Raw genomic sequence first — 17,144 nt, forward strand, 5'->3', positions numbered from 1 at the left:
TTAAAACACAGTGAAGTCAAGGTGACACCTATGATAAGGTGCATCACCACTTAAATCAAGAATCCATAATAGAATGCAAGAATCAGATACAGTTGATAATACAGCGTTTCTATGTCCAGGCGTATATGTATACTGAATGTATATGTATACTGAATTATATTATTTCCAACAGTGACGACATCGCAAATATCTCTATTTAATGCCAGTTAGGCAAAGAGCTTTTGGAAATCCTGGCTAGTATCTAATACTATCCCGAGCAAAGTGTGGATACTCATGGCTTAACTCACATGTACCAGCACGGTATGGGAGTAAGCTGTGAAACCCTCCAGGGCAGCTCATATCCCAGCAATGGTTTCAGCACCTCAACTACAAAAACGAACAAAAAAACACCAAAAAACCCAAACATGTTCTGCTGTATTTTTCTGGACAATAAAATAAACAACAGGAAGGGGAATGGGGGAGCTGAGGTTTGATCAAAAGAGCAGTCGGGTGAGAGGACCACAGGATGAGATCTGACATGTACTGAGTCCCTGTAGGAAAGAAGCTTCAGAGAAAGGGAGGTGAAAGACTTTGGCGTGGAAATGGTGGAAAGGTGAAAGGCACATTGTCAAGAGATGGGACAAAGGATGGATGAAGCAAGAACAGGATTTACAGATTATGAAGGAACTATTTGAATGCCGTAAACACCAGGAGGGAAAAGAATTGTTTAGGGTGGTTCAGTGATATTTCTAGGAGTGATGGGATGCAGATAAGCAAATGGAAAATGTAAGTTATTAAACAGGAAACATTTCCTGATAGTGAAGGCTAATAAACTGTGGAAAAGTCTCCTAAGGGAAGTGGCAGGAGCCGCTCAGACAATTAAAACTAGACTAGACAACATACTTTAGGGCATAATCATACCCAAGACCACAGACAACAGACTGGATGTGACAAGTATCTTTCCTTCTTGCTTCAGAAATAAAACCATTAAGCCCAGGGGGAAAAAAGGACCATTGTAAACGCAAGGTCCCTATAATGTAGGGAGAAATCACACCTCACTCAAATCAAATACAAATGCAAATTTTTCTTGTGACACAGGATATGGCAGCTTGGTTCCTCCTGAGCAGTATCTACACAAAAGATCCTGTTCTCTAATGTTACATTACCACCAGCAAATGTTACATTACCACCAGCAAATGTTACATTACCACCAGCAAATGTTACATTACCACCAAAAAAAACCCACCCTAATTCACAATAAACATCAATTCATTGTTTGCTCAGGCATTCTGCAATGTTTAATTAGCTCATTGTTTAAGGTTTAACAGCTTTAAGGACTTTTTCCTTATGAATTGCTGAATTTATATCCTGTTCTACTTTACTGATACCAGCCAACTTTCTAAACCGCAACTGTGATAACTACTTGATAGAAAAACAGTAATTCTTTGTTAGTTTGTAGACATTAGGAATTCTGCAGAAAGCTTTCAAAAATTAGACATTGATTATTTGGTGTATGTTGTGTTTGACAGAAGAAGGGAAGAATACTCATGAGTGCTGGATGTAAGGGCAGCAGTAGCTGCCTGAGGAATAGATTTTTTTTATATTCCTTTTTTGAACTTTTTCTCCCCATCATGTTGATGTGCAGGCAGTGTGTTAATGTGCTCATAGGTCGATCTACTAAGATGTGACTGAAACCCACAAGCTTATTTGAGAGAACCTGCCAAATACCTCTCAGCAAAAAATCAGGGGTTGCTTTGTTTGAGAAGGGTTGGATTCAGATTCAGCAATGAAAGGCTCCAAAATCCACTTCCATTTCACTCCTCTGGTACAGAGACACTATATCAGGACCACTGACACTATAATTTGGTGATATTTACCATCCTTCAGCATTTCCTGTGGTCATCTTTGACTTTCATGGTTCTATGGTCATGGTCTAAAAGCTCTACAACCTTGCACCCAATGAAAAATGAACATGCTGCGCTTACTCCTAATTGTGAATCATATCAACCGTAAAATTTGATTTGCATTACAGTAATGCTTTGATGTCTAAGTCATGATCACCCTCCCATTGTGCAAGGCACTATACAAACCCAGAACAGTAGACCTTGTTCCAAGAATTTACAGTAAATAGACCGGAATACCTCAGCCGACCTTGATTTCTCACCTGACAACTTTCCTCTCCGGTTTAACTCACATCCCAAAGATTTTGAGACCAAAGCTTTACAGGTAACTATCCTCTCATGTCTCATACATGCTACCACCTTTCAATATTTGTGTCCGGGTTATTCCCACAGTGCAGCACTTTCTCTCCTGAAGGCTCACGCACGTGTAACTTGGGAAGAAAGACCGCTCCCAATCACAGGGTGCTGGTGCAGCCATTATTAAAGCATATACTGACCACTGGGCTAGAGCAGTTGCCAAAAATACGTCTGTAGTCATTCATCCATGCAAACACTAACACATTACACATTGTGAAGATTGGCTTACCTGGTGTTGGCTAGGCATTTATTGATTAAAATATCGATTAAGGCATTGGTGACATTCTGTGCTTGGAACTTGTGGTTCTGCAGTTTCCCAGGGAAGATGGGAAGTCGCTCAGCGCTGCTGGGGGTCTGGCTGCTGTCTTGTGTACACAGGCCTGAAAAAACCGCAATGATCAATTTTAGAAATGGCAGGTCCTAAACCTAAGTTTTGTGTATGTTTAGAAGAGTGTCAAAAAAACTCAACCTTGTCAAAAACAATTTTTTTATAATTACAAAATATTAAGAGAAATACAGTTCTTACAATACGAACGTAGCAATATTGTTTACTTTTCTTATCAATGTTACTAAACATTTGCTAAGCTGGAAAGTGAGTCAACATTATTTATAGTTTTCAGCATGAGTTCAATTTTTGAGTGAGGTGAACTAAAACAGTATCATTTTTTCAAGATTATATTAATTGCCACAAGCTCACCCAAGTCTCCATCTGTTATTACAGCTAGCCGCATTTTATATCAAGATTCTATTTATAACTTCTAAATACTTAATAAATGGAATGGTATTGCTAGGTTACTGATATGAAAATAAAGGTGTTAAAAGCAGTTATGAGCCTTCCAACAGATGTGTTATAAAAGGGTATCAATTATGATAATTAGCAATCTAATGACAGGACTCCTCCATAATAATCCCTAAAAATTGATTAGCCATTTATTAAAATGTCTATAATTTACTAAACATAGGCAAACAAAAACTATAGTATTAATCATGATTATAAGAGGTTTCGAATTGTTATTGATCAAAGTTAAATCACCAAAGAGAATTATCCCTGTTAAAGTCCATTTAAACTTTATTACTATTATAAACAACCATTGAAGCGTGCTGCGATAAACAAAATAGTCCTTACTTTTCTGACTAGATCAACACATACATAAGTTAAGCCAGCTCTCTTCCTCTGAATTTCACATTTCTTCTGACAATGAAAAAGCAAGATTAAGATGTTCTATTGAAAAATTTTTCAACCATCTGTGTGGGATCACAGCTGAGTTAGAATAAGGATTCTTCATTCCTTTTGGGAAATGAGATCCTTCATTTCTTAAAATTCCTTGTTGCATTAAGTAATCTTTAAAATACTTCCTGGAACAGACTGAGATAAGGCATCTTGCATAAGTAAATTTACAAGTATATGAAAGGATGACAAGTACAGAACTGATAAAAGGAAGTTTATTTTAACACTACATATATTCAGATGTGGAACTTTTGCCAGAAGAAGTTGCTGAAGGCAAAGTTTCAAAACAAATTATTTAGAGCTGCAACCCTTCCAGAGTTCTACTATTTCACACTGGCACACTTTTTGGAAGGGATATTAACAGGCGTAAACTGATTCATTCAAGACCAGAAGGAGATCGAGAGAGTAACAGAGTTGCCTACTGCAGGATTTTTATGTTCTCTTCTGAATTATTTGATATTAGAATCCAGCTAGGCTTGCTGGATGATGTGCTCCACACTTTATAGCAGAAGCACTCACCTCTTACCAGCCTTTGTTGTTTATATATTTAAGATATTAAACATCTTACTTTAATAAAATCAGGCAGAAAAAATGAAGAAGTTCTCAAAACTGCGTGCCCAGTTATCACTCTCTGAGGATCACAAGTTGCAAATCCATTTCACAATTTGTACAGCTTTTAATTAATCTAATTTTCAACATCTGATTTTTTTTTTCAGTTGGAGTCCATTGGTGCTATCAGTCACAGAAGCATGACCAGCCACTTTGTAAAGGTACTGCTAAACAATTTATTTTTCCAATCACATTAGTGTTTGGATTCTTCTGTTTTGCAAAAGGCAAAAATACACACAACTCAGCGTTTAATGCTACACTGATCGTGTTATCTGCAAACATAAATGCTAAACAGGATACATAAAGAAGGTTATTTTGAAGATACCAGTGTTTGTTCTAACTCTTCATTTTGTTTCCGCCAAGGATAATGCTAAAAATATAAGAATAACTCTAAATGTGCTCCAGAGGTAATCATCCCAGCAAGCTGGGTATAGACAGCTATTTAAATTCTTAAGGACAGTTATGAAAAATTCTAATGTTCTACCTATAACTGCACCTTTTGTTTTACCAGCAGTATCCACCTAGGCTGCTTGTTCCCTTGCTCATCCCTGTGTCCTGCCCAGCCCTCCCTGGAACCAAGTCGGGGTGAAATGAAAATGCACTTCACTCCCAGCACCACCACCACTGGCAGCACCACTTTCTCCTGTTTTTTTGTTATAGTTTCCAAGTTCCTGTAGTTTCTATAGTTCAGCCAGCCTCAGTGGTAGTTCACTTTCTATTTTACAGCCATTTACATGTGCATATATTCCTATTAAGCTTAAGAGAATATTCCTGACACATATTAATATTTCTAAAACTACAAAAAATGATATGCTAATAAAGTTCCTGTATTAAATTCCAACATCCAAAGACCTTTCCTGCAAAGATGTCTCCAATTTCCCAAGCAAGACTCTATTGGCTGTTTGGTGGTTTGGCTTTATCAAGAATTTACAGTCTACAGAAAACAATTATATTCTTCATCCTCAAATAGATCCTCGACAATGGTATACTGCATACGCCACCTGCAAAGGAAACAAACAGTCACCTATCAATATTGTCACCAAAAATGTCCTTTATGACAAAAACCTTAAGCCACTGAATTTTGAAGGATATGATGTGAAGGGATCTTCAAAATGGAAGATAGAAAATAATGGACATACAGGCAAGTACTATCAAATTTTTACTGTTATTATGTTACTTGTGCCTTCACTTGGAACCATCCGTTCAGTTCTTCCATGCCCTAGGCCAGGTGTTAGATATCATTACTGCTACTTAAAAGCAAGGAAGCAAAAATAAGACAGCCCGCTTAAATTTCAGAAGCAAAATTGTCTGAACCAAGGTCTTCTGGGAACTTTGTGGGAATTGTCTAGTTTTTGGATTCCGGACACGGTCCTTGTGCATCTCAGCAGAAATTGGGTCTCTCCATATGTAGAAAGAGAACTCGAGATGTCTAGGGAACCTCTAGGACTAGGAGGCAGGTGAGTATAGGGGTTTAAGACAAAAGTTTTGGCAGAGGTATATAATTTCTGCTGAATGCGGAACTTAATGCTTCATTTCTGGACTCATCCTTTCTGACTTTTGCTTCTGCACAAACAATTCTGCTGAAGAACACCACAATCTGGGAAAGTCATACAACCAGTGGCTTGCAGTATGGGTGTCTTACCAGTTCTTTAATGATGAGCTGAGATCTTCTCAGATTTCAACCTGTTTTCTCTGCACGCGGAAGCAATCTAATGTGAGCTTGTTGATCTGCTACTTACTGATTCAGTAAACAGTGAATCAGTGAATAGTAATTTAGCACTGTTTCACTTCCTCCATTTTCTTCACTAAAAGCAATGCTAATGATGATGCTTCAACAATATTACACTAAATTACTTTAAAAATAAATATGTCATCCTTTTTTTTTTTTTAATTATCTATAGGTGTTCTTAAAACCTTAGATGGATTGTTTTAACTGCCAAATCCCTAAAATGGAAAGTTGCAAGTGGCAAATATTTTCCTAACTTAAAATGGAAAGGTAGGAAAGTAGATTTTCACAGCCAGAGGTTCTAGTTTAAAAGATCAGTATTTTGACCAACCATAAGAAAAAGACATGTTTTGACTTTTCTCTAGTGTGTGGGTTAATGGCTTTCCCATTACAGAATTATAGTCCAGAATCTCCCTATTACAGTTGCTGTGCATAGAGATGGCTTTGACACAAAAATTAACATTCATAAGGATTGGTCAGAACCCTCATCTTTCCCAGCCATGCAAAAGGATTAGGTTTCTAATCTGGGCTTTTAAAATTTCTTCCTTCTGAGGGCAACCAATTCCTGTGCTACAATGAGTACAACCCTGAAACTGTTTTTACTTAAATTACAGCTGCAATTAGAAGCTCTACATGAGATTAGATGATCATTATGTTCAATCATGTGCAGATAGCAAAGGTCAGTGTCTCAAAGGTCCTATGATCTGAATAAATAAAGCCAACAAAGATAGTTACTCATCCATTTACAGGTAAAAAAGCAAAGTAACTAAATGACTCACGCAAGCTTCCAGTTCATTTGGAATTCAGAGCAGAAATGAAATCTCTGGGGCTTCAATCCAGGTCAAAACAACCTTTCCTATGGAAAGAAAAGTACTGTGCTTAATGTAGAGGTCTTAAGAAGTAAATTTTAAAAATACATCGCAAACGTCTCAAGCAGAGGAAGTGATGGTGATTTATAGCTAGAAAAATATTTCCTAAGAAAATTTTGTTTTGCTGTTAGCAACAGATCAAGCATCACATTAAATAGCTATAAGTACCTAGATGTTTAGGCTTAAGTTGCAACACTACTCTAAATTAAAACAGAATATCTTTAAACCCGGCCCCAAACAAACGTTACAATGCAGACAATAGGAGATAAAAACAATGCTTAAAACCCAAACAAATTGTGATCAAATTTACTTTAAAGAATACTATGATAGAGGGTGTTCTTCTGGACAAAAAAAAATGAAGGAATATAGGGTCTCCTGAAAGGTATAAGTAGCTCTGGGTTACAATGGCAGTGAACAAATCCCTACAAATCCCCTCAGTGCAATCAAGGAAAGACAGCCTATTACCCTGTTTTCTTCAAAATGCAATTAACTGATGACACTCCAAGGGATATGTCAACGGATGCCGTAAAAGTCTACAAAACCATTATCCTGGAACAATTCAAAGTAGTGCTCTGCCCTTTTCCTCCATTTTACAAAGGGAAACAAGTATCGTCAAAGATATTTTATTTATTATTATTTATTCAACTGAAGTAATGGGTAACTCAGCTCTCCAGCAAGTGAGGCTCTAGACAAGTCAGTCAAGTTCACAGAGCACATCCTAGGTAGAAATGGGAACAGAAGCTCCAAGTGCTGTGCCACAGAGGGATGTCCAAATGCTGTTGCATATTACTGGGAAGTGGGCAGTGATTTCGCCCTTTCGTCTCAAGTTAATCTCAGTTAGCATTTTGTAAGAGCTCAGCTTCTGTAGAGTTGAACTGCCAGAACGCTTGGTATGAAAAACCAAACCAGAAGTTTAGGATAAACTTGCATCTCAAGAACACGCATCTCTCTACTCTCAAATACTATTAACGTATGATCTGATTATTATTTTTTTAAACTACTTATTTGTTTCCCCCAGTTAAAGTAACATTAAGCACATCCCCTAAAATTGGAGGTGGAGGTCTGGAAAGAAAATACAAGGCGATAGAACTTCATTTGCACTGGGGAGTCCAAGATGGGCAGCAATACATTCCTGGGTCAGAGCACAGCATAGATGGAGAAAAACAAGCCATGGAGGTAGGTGAGAGTGTTTGTGGGTTATGGCTTTGATTCAAGAACTCCAGCTTTTTAAGATACTGTTGCACAAAATCTATTGGCTAGTTCTGTGAAGCCCCCACAGTGGAAATAAAGATCCAAGGACACGCTGGTCGCTAACCACAACACACAGGAAAACACACTAGTTTGGCATAGCAAAGCCACAGGAGAGACAACAAATCTGGAGTTTTGTAGCCTTTTGGGAGGAGAAATATTTCCAAGTCTATACACTCTAATTACACTCTCACGCTGCTTATTCAGATGATATGTTAATTTCTGTGACTGCAACCATGAATTGGCCTAAGCAACCAAAAAAAAAAAAAAAATTCTCTTCAAGGCAAGACAAGTCGCCGGTGCTGAGACAGATGGATTGGTGGAAGGAAACCAGCCCCCTTTCAAACCATGACGTAAAAATCTGCCAGTTCCACTGCACAGGCTGAAAATTGGGGGTTCGGCAGCCCACAGAGCACTTCACCTTCTGGGAAGATGTACGAAATGATACCATTTTTGATAAATGAAGCTTCAAATGATAGTCCATTTATTGCATAGTTCCTGCCTCGGGTCAAGGGCCTCGAGCTCTGTGTCCCCAGCCTGCGAGCAGCAAAGCAGCTCCGGCCCCGCTGCAGCGTAGGTGCAGAGAGACAGCCAGGCTGCCCTGACGGCAAGCGAGTAGAGGAAAATGAGCAAATAATTGGCCTTGACTGTTGTGTTACAGCTTCATGTTGTCCACATAAGAGATGATGTTTCGGATATAACGGAAGCAAAGAAATATACAGATGGTGTGGCTGTGTTAGCATTCTTTATAAAGGTAGGTAGCCACATTTTTAATTGCCCATCTCAAATCTACTAGCAATTTGTCTGAGTGATTGTGTTAATGTTGCAGTAGTCCAAGAACTAAGCCTCCCTGTCTTCTGCAGGCATTCAGTGCCAGCACTTAGTTCCTTTGCCCTTTTCTACGTTTTGCTTGCTGTTGTCTTTTAGCCTTGTGGTTCTTTTCTGCCTTACTCACAATGAAATTAAAGCAACAAGTTGTTGAGAAATACATGATTTGGAATCAAAATATTTGCATTTCAGGTTGAAGAAGAAAATAAAAACTATGCAGCTCTAATAAATGAATTGGAGAATATTGAATACAAAGGTAAGACACTTATGTTGGTCAAAACGCAACATAGGGGCCCAAAACTGAACACAGTACTCCAGGTGCAGCCTCACCAGTGCCAAGTACAGGGGGATGGTCACTGCCCCAGTCCTGCTGGCCACACTATTACCGACACAGGCCAGGATACTGTTGGCCTTCTTGGCCACCTGGGCACACTGCTGGCTCATATTCAGCTGTCTGTTGACCAATACCCCCAGGTCCTTTTCCGCCGGGCAGCTCTCCAGACACTCTTCCCCAAGCCTGTAGTGTTCATGGGGTTGTTGTGACCCAAGTGCAGGACCTGGCAGTTGGCCTTGTTGAACCTCATGCCATTGGCCTCGGCCCATTGATCCAGCCTGTCCACATCCCTCTGTAGAGCCTCCCTACCCTCAAGCAGATCAACACTCCTGCCCAACTTGGTGCTTAGGGACATGGTTTAGTGGTGGACTTGGCAGTGACAGGTTAAGAGTTGGATTTGATGATCTTAAAGGTCTTTTCCAACCTAAATGATTCTATTATTCTATATATTTATTTCGAGCACAGGTAGTTCACAGTCCAGGTAGTTCACGGTCCAATCCTGTTCTAATTACAATAGAGATTGTTACTTGAAAGTCAAAGCCAAAAGAAAAAGGTTAGTTTATCCTGCACTCAGAGCATTGCAGGTGGGAGAAAAATCTAGTTTGCAGTGAAGAAAACACCCAGAACCAGAATGAGCATTCATGCTTCTGCAGGAGGAAGCAAAGTGAGAGGGAAAAACATGCAGGGTGTTAGCACAAGAGGTGCGCGTATCTTGTATGGTGTGGATCCTGCAGTTGGCAGTCAGGGATCTCACAAGCAGCGCAGTGCCCCAGGCGGCCTGGGGAGTGTGCGTGGGGGTGAGCCTTTACACAGCCACGAGCAACAGCCGCATTTGAAGACAAATATGAACAATCCCTGCAGCAACGCTTGTTCCAAGCAATATTTCCTCGTGGCTTGTCTAGGGCAAACAGCACAGATGGAGCCTCTGCCACTGAGTTCTCTTCTCCCACCTGAGGAAGACCTTAGAAGGTACTATCGGTACAAGGGCTCCCTCACCACTCCCGACTGCCATGAGGGTGTCACCTGGACGATATTTGAGAAGCCAATTGAACTCAGTGTTCTGCAGGTAAGTCACAGAGGGATAGCCTGAAGGGCCTGCTTATGGTTATTTTGCCCCTTCAGCTGCCTGCTCACTCACACGATTTAGCACAGACTTGTTAGCTGCTCCGCTGCTTTGTTCCTGTGACACACACACTTGCTTGGCATTAGTCTAAACACGTGCCAGGTTTTTGACCGTATTAAATCATCTCTCAAAAAATGGCAGGAAAGGGGAAGGAAGGGGAAATGACGATGTGAAAAGAAAGCCAAAAGAACCCCACAGGTAAACACCTAGCTCAGCGATTTGTCAGCAGCACTTCCACTGTAGTCATCTGCTCACCCCCAAATTTCACTGCTTTTCTCCTGTAGTCGTAAGTATTAGGATATCAAAGCAGAATGCTTAAAAATGCAGACTTTGAGACTATCAGCATCAGGTCTAAGCAACCCATTTTAGTCCCATAGAGAGGAACAGGAGACTGAATCATGGCTGCCTCTAAAATGCAGATTGTTCAGCTGACAGAGTACACGATTAAAACATTCTGATGTCCTGGAGTGGACTCTCAGCAATACTACTGGCCAGCACAGCCTGGCCAAGAGCCAGCACCTGTATTTTAGTTCCCTGCCTGCAGTGTACTCATGACGACTTCAGTCACAGGGCAACGCTCAGCCATACACAAGTCAGCACACCACCGCACACAAGAGCGAGCATCTGCTCACTCTGAGCCAGCTTCTTGCTGAAGCAGTGAGTTAGAAATTTGAAGGGAGGGAAGAAATCTTAGTCCTCTTACTTTGTGTCACTGTGACGTGATGGACAAGGACAGGACTGTGTGCGTCAAGAGGAGTGGTGCAACCAGGTCCTTGAGCTGGACAAAGCATTTGGCTCACACAGAAAGGAAGTCCCCATGATTTCAAAGGCTAAAAGAAGTCATCTGGTGGTGACCTCTGGCAAAAGCCTCCATCACATTGTTTCCTGATGGGTTTAATGCATCCATACAGTTCAAAACAATGCCAGAGTAAGGCACTGCAGATTTATAACATCACAATTTCCAGTGTTCCATGGAAAAAGAATTTAACGATCTATTCTTTCTTCAACATCTGCAGATTTCTCAATTCTCAACAGTTCGCTTTGATGGGGAGAACTCAACTCACATGGCTGAAAATTTCCGGCCTGTCCAGTTTCTGAATGAACGAAAGGTGTACTGGTCCAGTGCCAGCACCCTCCTGCCTACTGCTAAGGTTCTAATGTTGGTCCTGATGCTTACGTACATCCTGAGTTCTCTTTGCCAATGAACACTTCTCACCTCATTCAAGGTTCTGGGCTTTTTGGAGGTGTTTTTTTTTTTGTTGCTGGTCGGTTGGGTTTTTGTATCAAGTATTCTGTCGAACTACCAACTCATGAATCATATCTGAATACAGAATTTAACCTCTTCCTCCTCCAGACACTAACCAAGGACTTCTGTTGCTGCTCTTATATAAAATTAAACGCATTGCACTAAATTGCAAGAATTCAAAGGAACCGTAAGATAAAGCTATGAAGATTCAAACTTAAAAAAAAAAAACAAAAACAAAAAAAAAAACAAACCAAAACTTAAAGAAAACATTAGGATGGCTTATCTGCAAGCCTGTAGTTTTAACACAACACTGGAAGGACACTTTACAAGCTATACTGAGGACCTACGGAGGAATCTGTTCTTAAGTGCCTATGAATGGTTTTTCTTGGAATATGTTTACATTCAGCACTGCAAATCAGGAAGACAGTAATACATGGAGTAATTCTTGTCATCCCTACATGAAGGTACAACACAGAGCAAAGAAAAAGCGCTCACACACAATTGAGCAACATCTGGGTCATCCTACGTAGTGAAGGATATGTGACAAATTTCACCTGTACTAAACCCCCTCTTCTTCCTTCAGAATATCTGAAATTAATTCTTAGATGAAGATACTGGATTTCTTTCATCTGATCTACTGATTCTGGATTTCAAGTTTCTCTATTAAGCCTATTTATTCAGCGTAGTACAGCGTCTTCCCCTGGGATGCCCATGCCTGATACCATGTGCTAAAAAGGGAAGCTCAACCACATATATTAATTGCACATTCATGGGAATTCCCTCTCTTTGGAGGGCTGCATTTGAAGCATGAGACTTTGGTGATCCTTTACAGTTTTCATTTTCCTAAGAAAATGGGACAGCTCAAGAAATGGCTCTTTCCATTTTAGAAGCTTTTAAATTTCAGCTTGAACATTTCAGCATGAACATTTCCCTACGAATTTCCCCCTCCCTTATTTTTGTGTAATGACATTCCTGTAAAATATTCACATATGGTTAAGATTCATAGTTTTCCCAAGAAGACTGTGATTTGAACTGATTTCTTCAGATCTTACCTAATTACTTACAGAAAATCTCAATATATTGGGAAATGGGATTTCCTTATATTATTCCAGTTCTCTCTCTGAAGACAGACCTAACAGTTTTCTTCGTCTATTGCCATATAACACGTCTTCTTTTAGAATTTTAGATTTCGGCCAGACCAAAATAAGATTTCATATTAGCAGACTTGTATTTTTTTTTATTTAGGGCAATGTTTGCAGAGATGACTTTATGCTACAGCTATGTGGCCATTTTCAGGAAAATCATGGCAGTGAGACTAACCACAGCTCACCAAAGGAGAAAAAGCAGAGTGAAAAATTATTTTCATATTTAACAATTAGTAATATAAGCTTCCAAAAACCACATGGGAAAGCAAATTCACCTTTTTAAGTTTAGAGGAATGATTAAGACTTTAACTGTATTTTTAGCTAAATGAAAAACTTTTGAGAAACCTACATAAATGAAAGATTAAAGTTTAAGTGACCTCTATTTTTATTGCCTTGAGTTTTTATTTCTTTCATCCTTGCCGAAGGAGAATCCACACAACACTCATTCAGAAAAGGAATGTGATTTTTTCTTCTCCTATTTTCTTCACAACGTTTAGGGTTGGGTTTGCATTTTGAGGGGGGAGGGGGGGCAGGGGGAGAGAAGGGAGGGATTTGCAGTACATTGGGATGTTTCTGGTGCCAGGCGGCTTCTGGAGCTTTTACTTCACAATGGACCATCAGGCTCTTACCTGCACATAGCAAAATTGCTCAGCAGAGCTGGTGCACACACACAGCCATCAGCTGGAGGACAGGCAGATTTCTTACCATGAAGGGAAGGGTACCATGGGTTTACCCAGTGTAACTTCACCTCTGTGCAAACACTTGGCTAGTTAGTTAACCAGGATAAACAGTTGCCTACTTGCCCATCTGTTGAACACTTCTGCGTTGACTATGTCCATTACATCCCTCAACATCCCACAAATAGAGAATGCATCAAGAAATTAAGAGAAAGATGCTTTGTTTTTACAAGATGTAATAAATGTAAGTATTCTGAAAGGCTCACGTTTTAATACTCTTTCAAGATTTACAAGCAGCATAGCAAACAGCACAATCACATAGAAAAGTCCCGTAGGCCTGGAAGCTCCTGTTTTAAGACCAGTGATGTGAACACTCCTCAAGATGCCTCCACTGAGAACAATGCCTTTTGCATTAAACAAGCTCCCTGCATCTGCTGGGAATATGTATAAGAGCACACCATCCCTTTCCGTTCAGATCGTTTAATAATTTCATGAAGTGATTCTCATTTCATAGGCAGCTCTCTTAAGGATGGTTGGAAGAAACTATGGAGGATCTGGGTCAACTGTCATTTAGTGCTAGTGGTAAATGATAAATCACAAGGACAACTTTTCACTAGGTTGTGCCTCAGTTTACCATATGGATTGAGAGGAGCATTTACAGTAACTAGTTATGATGTGGGAGGATCTTATTTACTATGAAATATATTAAAACGTAGCTAAGAGGAAGAAACAAAAAATCTGCTGAAAAGATGGTTAGTCCTCTGTAAGCACAAACCTCAGCATGAATAAAATCTGAATAGACAAAGATGACCATTTTACTGGGCAAATCTGAATTTTATGCCAATGAGGAAAAGGGAAATGCTACAATCTGCATGTGTGTCAATGATCTAGTTCAACCTGATCTTTGTCAGGGGAAGCTCTTTGCAACCAAGTAGACACTTTCTGTTCTGGTGGAGGACGTGACAATTACAGGACAAGCATCAATGCAGTAAATCAGTACAAACCTACAGCAAAAGCTATTCGATGAAAAAAACAGTAGAAGACAGGAAGGCTTGAAGTGGGACATTTGGTTTTCTTTTGTGAAGGTCCTTATGGAAAAGTAATTTGCTGTTCCACAGGTAGCCTCAGGCAAAGATTTTCAAGAATTATGTCTATGCTACATTTGGCATGAAGCTTCTTACATTGCGAAGACACTGGGAAACTACAGTAACTTCTGAAGAACTAATAGCCAAGCTGTGATAATACAGGAAAGGGCGGGGGGAGAAACAGAGGTATTTAGAAAGACCCAGAAAGAACAATATTTTCCCACGTACAGAAAAGTTAACACAGAACTTTGCTAATACGTTTCACATATGTTGGAGCCAGAGTTGAAGACCGCTTAGCTGTCTTCAGGGTACTGAAAACTGGAGTACAATAGAAAATGAAACAATGCTGGAAGATAAAATTCACTAGAGATGTATGTTTTAGGTTTAAAACAAAAAAAAAGACCAGCATGGGCTTTGTTATTCTTAATCAAGTCAGAGGTAGACTAGCATTTGGATTACAGAAAACTAGACGCATGAACTGATCGTGTTCAAGACTGCAAAGACCAAAACATTCTGGGAGATTATCAAAGTTTGGATGTAGCTTTGCTTATGAGAACTCTGTCCTCTGGAAGCAGCTTGCATTTCAATTTCGGGTTCACCTGTAATGGCTGTCGCGGTACAGTCCATTCAGTGTAAGGCTGAACAGCAACTAGGGAGTCACCAGACTGCAGCAAGTCCTCCCCATTTCTAAAAATATACCGAGCTGAGATTACATGCTGTTGTATAATGCATCAAAAAAGCAATCCTTTCCCGGTTTTGGACCTTGATTTGAGTGCAAGCCTTCAGAGGTTTGAGAGGTGAAGGAGCAGATCTGCCATATGAACACAATCCCAGCTTCACTTCTATCACAATCTTCTGACAACCAGTGCGGCGAGGATCGGGGGGGCAGAGGGGATGACAAGAGGGGCAGGCACAAAACACCCCATACTAATACAATATGTTTTCAGCAAAACATTTTCTCAGGAAGCAGAAAGAGACAAGGAAACCTAGCCATTACTCACAAGAAATATATTTACATTATCCACAAAGAATTTCAAGAAACTTGCCAGCTTCATTGTACAGTCAGCTCCTCCTGCTGACAAACACGAGCTCAAAATGCACTTTTCTTCCATACAGAATTATTTTTCGATGACTGCTTGGAGAAAAGGATAAAGCTCTTTGCCTTTTCCTTTCCTCCCTTGCTCATCCAGAACTGGATTTTACAGGGAAGACAGCGTTTGCCAGGACAACCAGCAGCCTTCCTGTTAAAGAGATGTCATACAGCAAAATCCACATAAAATACCCTTCATCCATCTGTAGTCAAAAAAGGATACAGAGAAGCCTACCTAGCTTCCCAGGCTGGTTTTGAAGTTTAATAAATATATTAGTACCAGGTGTAACATCAACCACCCACGATCCAGAGACAGGGGAGCTACATGTTGCACAGGAGATAACACTCCACAACAAAAATTACAGTTGGACTCAGTGATCTTAAAGGTCTTTTCCAACCTAAACAATTCTATGATTCTAGAAGTGATTCTATGAAAAATGATTATGCTTAGAGATGTGAGGGTCTCTTCAATAGAGTTTAAAGTGGATGTGGTGATTTTCTTCCAATAAGGACTACAAATGACATGGGATTTAGAGAAGTTTCAAAGACAGAGAAAAAAATGTCATGGTAGCTCTGTGCAGCCAGAGGTGCCTGTGGAAAACGTTTCATATAGGAGAAAATCGTTCATAAATTAAGAGGGGAAAAAAAAAAGAAATGTAGGATTTACTAGTAAATTACTGTATACCTGTGGAAAAGCCAATAAAACTCCAGCTGAGAGGCACCAAAGACGTACACGTGAGGGAAAGGAGCCTGGCAGCTCCTGCCACGCTGCCCAGCCTGACAGGCTGCTCCCCACAGACAGCGGGGACAACGCGGCCGACCACGATCCGGTGTGGAGCACCATCACCTGTGGAAATGCACCCCAAAAACCATCCGAAAGCCACCTCATTGTACGCTGCATCTCTCACTTGCTGCTTACAGAGCCTTTCAAAAGCGTCTGTTTCCACACAAGGAGGTGAACCCGTGAGGATGCAGCTGAGGGACCCGGGATGCCTGTCTGAAGCATCCCCTACCCCAGGGCAGTGCTCAGCCTGACAGGTCTTTGTGCACCTTGTTTTTCTCGGTGTTATTTCCCTGTTTGTAATGTCCTTTGAAGGCAGGACTGACTCACCGCTTTGCCGGTCGCAGGCTGTGGGAAGCGGCAGCACAGACGGGTTGTGGCCCCTCTGAGGCGGGCATGGCGGCCTGCAGCACCCACTGCCACCAAAGTCAGGTTCAAATGCCAGGCAGGGCAGCACTTAAGAATTGAACTGAAAAGAAAAAAAGGGGGGGTGGGGAAGAAAAAAAGGGGAAAAAAGAGAAAAGGATCCTCTCAGCACAGCAGTGGTGGCAGGCTAGGGATTGGGCACCCACAGACCTCACCTGCTGCTGGCTGCCATCTTCTGAGGGTCCCTTTCAGTCAGGCTGAGGGGAGCCCAACAAGCCCGGCGACCCCTTTGCTGTGGGTATCTGCCGGGGCCTCTCTCGGAGGACAAAACGGCCCCGTGCTGCCTTCCCCACCGTGTTTCAGGTCTGGTAGCCCTGGGGCTTCAGGTGGCAGAGACACGGCAGCAAACATTGCATCTCCAGGAAATCCCCCAAGACAGCATTGCTTCGGGCTGGTTGAGAGGTGCAAAGTGCCGCACCAGCAGCGCCGGGGGACAGGGGGGATGTTTCCAGCACATTTCCAGACTGTCGGAGAAGCCGGCCAACGCCTCGG

General features: G+C 40.9%; 1 protein-coding gene across 1 annotated transcript in view; it reads left to right on the forward strand.

The window, feature by feature from the left end:
* CA4 (carbonic anhydrase 4) overlaps positions 1–12,965 on the forward strand; it is a 20,083-nt gene extending 7,118 nt beyond the window's left edge. Inside the window, exons 2-8 of the mRNA XM_063342321.1 lie at positions 4,182–4,235; positions 5,045–5,215; positions 7,688–7,845; positions 8,579–8,671; positions 8,938–9,001; positions 9,982–10,145; positions 11,219–12,965. Coding sequence (XP_063198391.1) covers positions 4,182–4,235; positions 5,045–5,215; positions 7,688–7,845; positions 8,579–8,671; positions 8,938–9,001; positions 9,982–10,145; positions 11,219–11,407 — 893 coding nt within the window. The 3' untranslated portion in view covers positions 11,408–12,965. The remainder of the gene's footprint in view (positions 1–4,181; positions 4,236–5,044; positions 5,216–7,687; positions 7,846–8,578; positions 8,672–8,937; positions 9,002–9,981; positions 10,146–11,218) is intronic.
* The last annotated feature ends 4,179 nt before the right edge of the window (positions 12,966–17,144 follow it).

Source organism: Chroicocephalus ridibundus, chromosome 7, assembly GCF_963924245.1.
Source record: "Chroicocephalus ridibundus chromosome 7, bChrRid1.1, whole genome shotgun sequence".
NCBI classification, from domain to species: Eukaryota; Metazoa; Chordata; class Aves; order Charadriiformes; family Laridae; genus Chroicocephalus; species Chroicocephalus ridibundus.